The sequence below is a fragment of the Apis dorsata genome, unplaced genomic scaffold (assembly GCF_000469605.1).
Source record: "Apis dorsata unplaced genomic scaffold, Apis dorsata 1.3 scaffold_165, whole genome shotgun sequence".
In the NCBI taxonomy this organism is placed as follows: domain Eukaryota; kingdom Metazoa; phylum Arthropoda; class Insecta; order Hymenoptera; family Apidae; genus Apis; species Apis dorsata.
In genome coordinates this window covers 545,661-555,027 of record NW_006263454.1, presented here as the reverse complement: position 1 = coordinate 555,027, position 9,367 = coordinate 545,661, and the positions used below count along the sequence as shown (strand labels likewise).

The 9,367-nt window shown below is 24.4% G+C and overlaps 5 protein-coding genes across 13 annotated transcripts in view; 3 read left to right on the top strand and 2 right to left on the bottom strand.

Moving 5' to 3' along the window:
* The window catches only part of LOC102674251 (obscurin), a 44,154-nt gene extending 41,464 nt beyond the window's left edge, over positions 1 to 2,690 (top strand). For all 8 annotated transcript variants that reach the window (XM_006613912.2, XM_006613911.2, XM_031509617.1 and 5 more), the window contains 4 exons: positions 26 to 167; positions 251 to 754; positions 863 to 2,010; positions 2,082 to 2,690. In XM_006613912.2, coding sequence (XP_006613975.1) covers positions 26 to 167; positions 251 to 754; positions 863 to 2,010; positions 2,082 to 2,328 — 2,041 coding nt within the window. In that variant the 3' untranslated portion in view covers positions 2,329 to 2,690. The remainder of the gene's footprint in view (positions 1 to 25; positions 168 to 250; positions 755 to 862; positions 2,011 to 2,081) is intronic.
* On the bottom strand, positions 2,688 to 4,419 carry LOC102674738 (NEDD8-conjugating enzyme UBE2F-like). The gene is made up of 5 exons (XM_006613914.2): positions 4,230 to 4,419; positions 3,749 to 3,866; positions 3,487 to 3,648; positions 3,263 to 3,424; positions 2,688 to 3,190 (listed from the first exon to the last, which is right to left on the bottom strand). Exons 2-5 carry the CDS (start codon positions 3,854 to 3,856, stop codon positions 3,074 to 3,076), a joined length of 549 nt encoding a protein of 182 aa, XP_006613977.1. The 5' UTR covers positions 3,857 to 3,866; positions 4,230 to 4,419; the 3' UTR covers positions 2,688 to 3,073.
* Positions 4,420 to 5,942: 1,523 nt separating this feature from the next.
* Positions 5,943 to 7,293, top strand: LOC116185366. The gene has a single exon (XM_031509612.1). It carries the CDS (start codon positions 5,989 to 5,991, stop codon positions 7,258 to 7,260), a length of 1,272 nt encoding a protein of 423 aa, XP_031365472.1. The 5' UTR covers positions 5,943 to 5,988; the 3' UTR covers positions 7,261 to 7,293.
* A 341-nt stretch (positions 7,294 to 7,634) lies between these two features.
* LOC102674872 (vacuolar protein-sorting-associated protein 25) lies at positions 7,635 to 8,713 on the top strand. The gene is made up of 4 exons (XM_006613915.2): positions 7,635 to 7,901; positions 7,969 to 8,114; positions 8,195 to 8,413; positions 8,487 to 8,713. The coding sequence occupies exons 1-4, from the start codon at positions 7,852 to 7,854 to the stop codon at positions 8,597 to 8,599; spliced, it is 528 nt and encodes a 175-aa protein (XP_006613978.1). The 5' UTR covers positions 7,635 to 7,851; the 3' UTR covers positions 8,600 to 8,713.
* A 401-nt stretch (positions 8,714 to 9,114) lies between these two features.
* Positions 9,115 to 9,367, bottom strand: part of LOC102675002 (excitatory amino acid transporter 3) — a 5,293-nt gene continuing 5,040 nt past the window's right edge. For both annotated transcript variants that reach the window (XM_006613916.2, XM_031509605.1), the window contains one exon: positions 9,115 to 9,367. The gene's annotated coding sequence lies outside the window, so the exon portion shown is untranslated.

The window sequence follows — 9,367 nt, the reverse complement described above, 5'->3', positions numbered from 1 at the left end:
TTTTTTTTTTTTTTTTTATTTTAAGTTATCAAAATGGACCAGACACTTATCTTCTTCAACTTCGTGACACGGACTTCCCTGTACGTCTACGCGAATACATGAAAGTTGCTTGCAATCGTAGTCCTGGATTTTCTCGTACCATCACCGATGAGAACTTCGATTGGAGGGTAAATTCGAAACTATTGGTTCAAATTTGAGAATGTATACTTTTTTTAACTATTTTTAATATATATATATATATAATATTTAGACTCCTATTATACGAGAACGTCGTCGTTTCACGGATATCATGGACGAAGAAATCGACGATGAGAGGAGAGCAAGGATCAATAGATACGGTTCAGCGGATAATTTCACTCTGAGACGTTTGAAGCACGAATTGGGAACACGATTGGACAGTTATGCAGAAGCAGAGGCAATGTTGGAGTCGAAGAAGGAGGGACATTTACCATTCTTCCGTGAAAAACCACAGGTTAAACCTATCGAGGAGGGCAAGCCTGCCCAATTGGCTTGTCTAGCTGTAGGAAGTCCCAAACCATTGATTCAATGGTACAAGAACGACATGATGGTTCAGGAGACGAATCGAATAAAGATCATCGAAGATCAAGACGGCAGATCTATACTTAGTTTCAATCCAACAAAGGAACACGATGTGGGTAGTTACAAGGTTGTTGCGAGAAATTCTTTAGGGCAGACTGTAGTCAGAACAAGAATAGTAGAAGCTTTTGTTCCTTCAGGTCCTGATTCTCCTGAGGTACGTAAAGTATTTGCATTATTAAACTTATCAACAGATCGAAAAATTAGCAATAAAGATATATAAATGGAACGAAGGTTGATAAATTGAATTTGATAAACGTTTCAGCTTGTCGATGTCTCAGATACTGAAATACTTATACGATGGAAACAACCTAAGCACGATGGCAATTCTCCAGTGTTATGCTACTATCTGCAATACAAAGAAGGTGACTCGATCGATTGGATAGACGTAGCATCGAATATCGATCACGAATTCTATCTGATAAGAAACTTAAAAGCGGATACAACGTATAACTTCCGTTTAGCGGCGCGAAATCGTATCGGTTGGAGCGAGAAAGGTATCCCATCGAAACTGATCAAAACTAGATTACCGGGTTGTCCAAAGGTTCAAATCACTCAAGCTATGAAGCATCTTCAAGAATTGACCGAATCGGGTCAAGAAATAGTGTTGGACGAGGACAAACCACACATGGATTATTCGATCGAGGAACATCCTATCGAATGGTCGACCGATACGAATTTCTCGAGCAAATATAGCTTCATCTCCGAGATTTACAGAGGCCAGTTCTCAGTTGTGGTAAAAGGTGTTGAAAAGAGTACAGATCGTATAATAGTCGCAAAGATTTTGGAATTGAAAACGGAAACGGAGAAACAAGTGAACAGGGAGTTTGAAGCTCTTCGTTCATTGAGACACGAGAGGATAGCGATGCTCGAGGCGGCATACAAAGCGCAAGGTTCTCCAATCGCGGTCTTCATCTTAGAAAAACTTCAGGGTGCTGATATTCTTACGTATTTCTCAAGCAGACACGAATACACGGAAAATTGTGTAGCCGTTGCTATTACACAGATCCTAGACGGTTTGCAATACCTTCATTGGCGAGGATATAGTCATCTTGATATTCAACCTGATAATATAGTGATGTCCAATGTTAGATCTGTCCAAGTCAAATTAGTTGATATGGGTTCTGCCCGACTTGTTAGTAAATTGGGCACATTAGTACCAAAGGCTGGTCATCCAGAATATAGGGCACCGGAAGTATACAATGAGGAACCGGCTCATCCTCAGACAGACATTTGGATGGTTGGTGTACTAATGTACATACTCCTTTCCGGTATTTCACCGTTCCGTGGTAAAGATCCCGATGAAACTAGACAAAATATCCTATTTGTGAGATATCGATTTGAATATTTATATAAAGAATTGAGTCAAGAGGCAACCAGATTCCTTATGTTGGTATTTAAACGAGCACCCAGGTTTGTATTCAATGTTTTATTTCTTCTTACATGTGGAACAGAATTTTTATTTATTTTATTTTTATTTCCAGTAAAAGACCATTGGTAGAAGAGTGTCATGAACACAGGTGGCTGCAACCATCAGATTTTATGATTAAAAAACGCGAAAGAGCCGTATTTTTAGGTAACAGACTGAAAGAATATAACGAACAATATCACGAAGAAAAATTAAACATAGCATCTCAAAACCAAAGCCTAGCAAGTGAAAGTCTGTTAGGTTCCTCTCAAAAACTCATTAGATCGAATAGCATACAAGAAGAACTGCTCACCACGTTTTAACAAATAACTTATTACTAAATATGATTTTCCAATTTTCTTTACGTGACTGTAAAATGCACGCATCTAGTCAGAAAGAATAATTAAAAATAAGAAAGAGGAGAGTATCGAAATATAAGAATCTTCTTTCCTTGTTCTCTTTTTTGTTATTATTTATTTGTTACGTTTAATTATTTTAACGAAATATTACCGTCTGCTCATATGATACTAGAAAGATCTACGAGTAAGAAAAAAAAATCGATTAATATTAGAATATAACGTAAGATAAATCATGTTTCAATAAATCAAGGTACAAATCAAATTCTTTAAAATTGTACAAAAATGATAATTATATTCTAATAAAATCACCAATAAATACCAAAAAATTTAAAAAAAGCTTTATTATTAAATATCGACTTTATTTACAAATTATGATCTGTTATCATTACAACATTCTATAAAAAGGATAAGTATATTATACACATGACATACTCTTTCCTCTTATTTCCTGTATCATTAATTAAGTAAATTTAAAATTTTTGCAATGAAGTATCATAATATTCAAAAGCTGTATATACGATTAAGAAAATAAAAAATAACAAATAATCTCCTTAAAATAAGAAGATTACTAGCATATGTTAATTAAATAATTGGTTGACATCCATTTGAAAAAGTATTTTTTAATCAAATTTGAAATTTTCATCAAAATAAAAATCTAAATTCCATAAATATACAATTATATATTTTTATAATATTATCCACTTCTAAATCATCTTTTTGCATATTGCATAACATAATCTTTAACCTTACTTCGAAAGGATTCTTTATCTTTTATAAACAAATCAGCTGCTTCTCTGTTTAAAGGATCATCAAAATTTAAAAGATCCTGGAAAAAATACGATTAATTAATTTAATCTTAAAGAATGTATTCAATATATTCAATTTTTTTAAGACTTACAGTGAAAAGAGAATTCAAACCCCACACAACATCCTTAAGCTTACGAGTTGGTGCCCATCCCATCTCATCTATACTACTTTGTCTTAAAATTGAAAGACATACATTACCATCTTCATTTATATTAGGATGCCATAACTTTGTTAAACATTTAACTTTTGGTGGCTAAAAAAATTTTGATAATATTACACTGATTTATATTAAATTATAAATGATAATATATTTACAGCCATATTATATTCTTCAGGTATATATATTTGAAATTGAAATCTTCCTCCAGTCCAATATCCTTCATCAGGAACAATCAAAAGAGTAAATTCATGTAAACAATGAGGATCATGAAATTTTACTTGACATGTAGTAGGTAAGGTTTGTTCCATTTCCTGAACCTAAATAAATGAAAGAAACAAAAGATTTTGACAAAATTACAATTTATTTAGTAATTATTAATTTAAAACATTTGAGACATACATTATTATATCACTATACCTCTTTGATTAATAACTTGTCACGAACAGAAACACGTTTATTATAATCTTTATTTTTTGAGTTTGTTATATCACTATCTTTTTTCAATTTTCCTCTTAAAGTAATCATATTTTCAATTCTATAAAAAATAATTCGATAAAGTATATAATAATAATAAAAACTATAACAAATAAATAAAAATACATTTTTATTTATTAAAATTAGAATATTTAAAAACAATAAAAGAATTATTATGATTGTTCAAAGTATTATTATTTCTTTGATAACCTCATTTTAGGTAAACGTTAAAGACATTTAAATATTTTATTAGTTTTAAAAAAAGTTAATAATATTCTATAATATATTTTATGTATTATATATTATCCGGAATATTTCTTATATAAATTTTAGAAATTATATTGTCAAATATGATATAATATTTATGATATTTATTATTGAACAAAATGATTTTAAGGTTAAAAAATTAATTTTATTAATATACCTTATACTATAAATATGGCAATACTGTAATATATATTTTTTTGTGTTTAATTCACAGAAACTGCATTTTGTTAAATTTTATCTTAAGTTTTCCGATTAATAAATATCTAAAAGCAAACGGTAAATATTTAAGTACACACAAAGTATAAGTTTCGTATTATAGATGGCAATACTGTTTTGTATCGAAGTTTAACTACAATTACAATCTTGCCTTTCCAAAAATCCCTAGTATTATAGTATTTATCGATACTCGAGGACGATTTTTAAAGGATATACTTTTTACTTTTAATTCATTGTCCTATCTTTATTTTTATAATTTCATGTATGATTTTAATAAATAATCTTAATAAAAATTCAAAAATTTCAAATTTATATTAATTTATAAATATGTTCTTATATAAAATATATTCTTTAATATATTTAATTTATATAATTTTTAAAATCCCTATATACTATTAACTTATTTAATTTACTATATATTTTTTTGGATTTATATATATATATATATATAATAAATATATATATATTACATAATATATTTCTGCATTCTTTTATATTTAATATTATATTGAATTATACATAATTCACATATCTGAATTTATTAACTACATCAAAAGAAATTATAATTTATCCTATAACTTTAATATAATTTAAAAATAAAATTTATTAATTTTATTTAAATAATAGGAATAAAAAATATAAAAATATATATATTATATATTATATGACATAAAAATAGAAATCGTTTTTTTTTCTATTAAAAACACCTTTTTTAATCTAGACTGCCACGATTTATATTTATTACGATTTGCAAATATAGATAAATAGTAGAAAAAAATAGAGATAGAGTAAAAATTAGAGAATCAGCGCCATCTCTAGAGTGTCGCGAAAGAAACTAATGTAGATAAGGATAATAAGTACTGAAAAAAGGACAATAATAAAGTAATAAAATAAGAATTGACTTTTAGTGCCATCTTTTGATTAATACAGATATTTAAGTTTCAGCATTTTTTAAAGAGATGGAGCTCTTAGTTAAATACTTATTAAATTTTTATTATTCAAGAGATAGTATTAATTTTGCTTTATTTTTGCTTTTTTCTTATTTGCTTCATTTGTCTATGTTTATTCTACAAATTATAATAAATAAATTTGGCAAATATAAAATTTTCGATTATTTATACACCAAAACGTTTAAAATTTTTTTAATAAAAAAAAAAAATAGTTTATGACTGAGTAATTATTTTAAATCATAAAAAATATACCAAGAACATTGATCTTTTGTACAATCGATATTTCAGAGTATGGAAAATAAAGTTCCACAAGATATATGATCTATCCTGTTCATTATCTGTGGTAATATTAATTACTTGTTTTGATATAATTGTATGTGTGTAATTATAATTTTTATTCAAAAATATGTGTTGTACGAACTATCAGTATTTTTTTACAAATATTTATAATATACAATATTTTTAAAATAATTATTTTAGAAATAATAATTAAATATAATAAATAATTTAGAAAGATTATGAATCTTAGATAATTTTGATACAAATTGCAATATATCAATTATTAAAAATATATTTATTATATAATAATTAAAATAACTTGAAATGATTATGAAGGAAAATTTGTTTGAAATATTTAATCGTATGCATCATATTATAAAAAAAGCACAATTTTTATAACATTTAAAAATTTTATATTACATATTTATAAACTTTTATATATTTTTAAATTTTTTAAAAATTGTATATATAATGGTACTTAAATATAACTATTTTTTTTATGCAAATGTATGTCATATTTGTAAAAGATTTGGCAAAGAAATCTCTTTAAAGAGATGTGGTAATTGTAGTATGATTTCTTATTGTTCCAAAGAACATCAAAAAATACATTGGTCACAACATAAAGATTTATGCAATGCAATATGTAGTGTTTTAAAAGACAATACAATATCAATGACTTTAAATATTAAACAAAATGTTGATTTAAAAACTTGGACTCAAATGAAAATGAATTTTATGTTACTTGTAGCAATAAAGCTTGATAGAAAATTAGAATACTATGAAGAACAAATGTTCAAATTTCCTAGATCCTGTATTACATGTCATGATCGAAATATAAAGATTCTTGAAGATTGTTCAAATTGTCCAAATATCAGTTTTTGCATAAAGCACAAGGATAATATAATACATAAAAAATTTTGTAATCTTATAAAGTTATGCTTTAATTTAGATATAATCTCAATAACATATAATAAAAAAATACCAAGAATAAAAATACCACATCATACAAATCATATAAATTTACCTCAAAACATAAAAAATTTTATAGATTATTATATTGAACCACAAAAAGATTTACAAATATCAATGGTAGAAGAAATGATAATTAATACAGAATATCTTACACGACCTTTAACATTCCTTTATGCAATACAAAAATTACAATATTTTTTGAAAAATAATAATATCATTATTCATATTATTGCAGCCAATGTGATAGATATCAATGGTATAGAACTTTGGGAAATTCTTTTACATTGGTTACCATGCACAACAATGGCAAAAATTATTTTAATAGGACCTGAATTATCTATAGGTTCTATATCAATGAATCTATGTAAAAATTGTCAATATAATAACAAACAATTATCAATTCAAATATATGATACACTTTATGAGAGTTATGCAAATAGTGATTCATATATGAAACCAAATTTTATTATTGGATATAATGCAGGAATACATGAATATGAAGATTTTAAATCTGAAAATTATACATGGAGGCAATCTTTGAAAATTATAGCTGAACAAAATTGTCCATTGATTCTAACATCTTATACTTTAACAGAAGCAGAAAAAGAACAAATCAGACTTAATGAAGTTTTAAATAATTATATAAAGTGTACATATTTTGAACAAAATCCATTTTCTAGTTTAAGACCATATAGAGATTTTGAAACTGAAGGAATATATTACCAAAATCAATATATAATTATTTATAAAAATTTAAATATTTTGCAATAATTATGTAAAATCAATGAATATTTTAATAATTTTATAATTTTTATAATGTAAAATATTATTAGTATAGGTTAATAATTTTATATCAATTTTTAAAAATGTACTTTATAATCGATTTTAAAAAATGTATTTTATAATCAATTTAATATAATTTTAATGTAAATTTATACTATTTGTATGAATTATTTAATAAATAATATTTAATAAAATACTATTTGCATAATGACTAATGATTTGATTATTAATTATTAATTTAAAATATTATTAAAATATGATGACTTCATTGATTATCATTTGCTTTTTAATAAATGTTTTTTTATATTTACAATTTTTATTTTATAAATTATTTTATAGATTAAAGTTTTTCTCTTTACTTTTGATTTTAAATAAACAATTATAGCATAATATCGAATCAATCATTCAACTAGTTTATATACATTATACTATAGATGTCATGCTTTAAATGTATTTTCCTGTTATCAAAACTTTAGGATAAGTACTTTTTCTATTATCAAAACTTTCATAAATATTTCAAAAATATAATTATTTTTATCAGTATATGATTTATATTTGTATTTTTATTCTTCAATAATAATGGCAGAAATTGAATGGCCATGGCAATATAGTTTTCCTCCCTTTTTTACGTAAGTATTAATAGGTTATATTAATTTCATTCTTTGATTTATGATTTAAATCTAAATTATTTTTCAGTCTTCAACCTCATTCAGATACTAGGGCTAAGCAATTATCAGCATGGAAAAGTTTAATATTAGAATATTATCGTGTTACAAAACAAGCTATTATTGATGTAAGAGAAATACATTCAAGCCCATTATTTAATAATACTGCAATAAATCGTATCCTTTTTTATAATAATAATAATTATTATTATATGAAATTTTATATTATACATATTTATTCCTAAATATATCTATAGGAAAGTTATCATCAGAAGCTGTTTTATTATTATTGGAAGAATTAGCAAAATCAGGAAATGCAAGTCCATTAGATAAAACAAAACAAAGATGGCTAATTTATTGGCATACTTTAGAAGAATGGGGTGAAATTATTTATAATTGGGCACAAGAAAATGGATTTTGTGGTTCTGTATGTACTTTATTTGAGTTAACACAAGGAGAAGACACAATTGATCAAGGTATGTTATTTTAAAACTTTTATTTACATATGTTAAGATTATTTTATTTAAAATATATATTTTTTATTTTTAGAATTTTATGGACTTGATACAGAAATATTAATTAGAGCACTTAAAACATTGGAAACGAATAAAAAAGCTGAGTTAATTTTATTTGATGATAATCAAGGTGTTAAATTTTTTTAGATATATAATTGTAAAAAAGAATTGTTTAAAAAATGTAAATATTTTGCTATTCTGAAGATATGTGTTTATGATTATGTATAAAGAAATATATTTTGTATATTTTTAAAGATATAATTACACATCAAATTAAACAACAAGAAATTTATATAATTGAAAAATATATATATATATAATTACAAAATGTATTTCAAAAGAATACATTTTTAAGTAGAATCTAAAAGAAATTATTTCTAACATTATATTAATAAAATCTGTATAATAAATATTATATATGTACAGAATTGAAAAAAAAAAAAAAAGAAATAATATTAAATATGATTTTTATATTTGTTGAATTCTATAAATATGTGGAATGTTTTAATATTATGAATTAAGTAATATCTTTTATTTCACATAAAAAAAATAATTGCAATAAAATATTTTTTCAAATAAAAAACAAAATCTATCTTTAATATATTTATAAAGATAAAATGACTCAAGATTATATCTTGTAAAGTACATTAGTGCTCAATTAATTTTTTTTTTTTTAAGTAACAGTGATAGTTTTCTTTAAGTATCTAATAGTATCCTGCTAATTACAATAATTATTAACTATATAATTATACATACATACATATATATGTATATATATATATATATATATATATGTATTATTTCATATAAATTAAAATTTGAATCAACATGAATATACAATTAGTACAAATTATTGGTTATAAAGTATATAAAAAAATATAAACACTAAAATTGTGTTCATATATCATGGCAAAT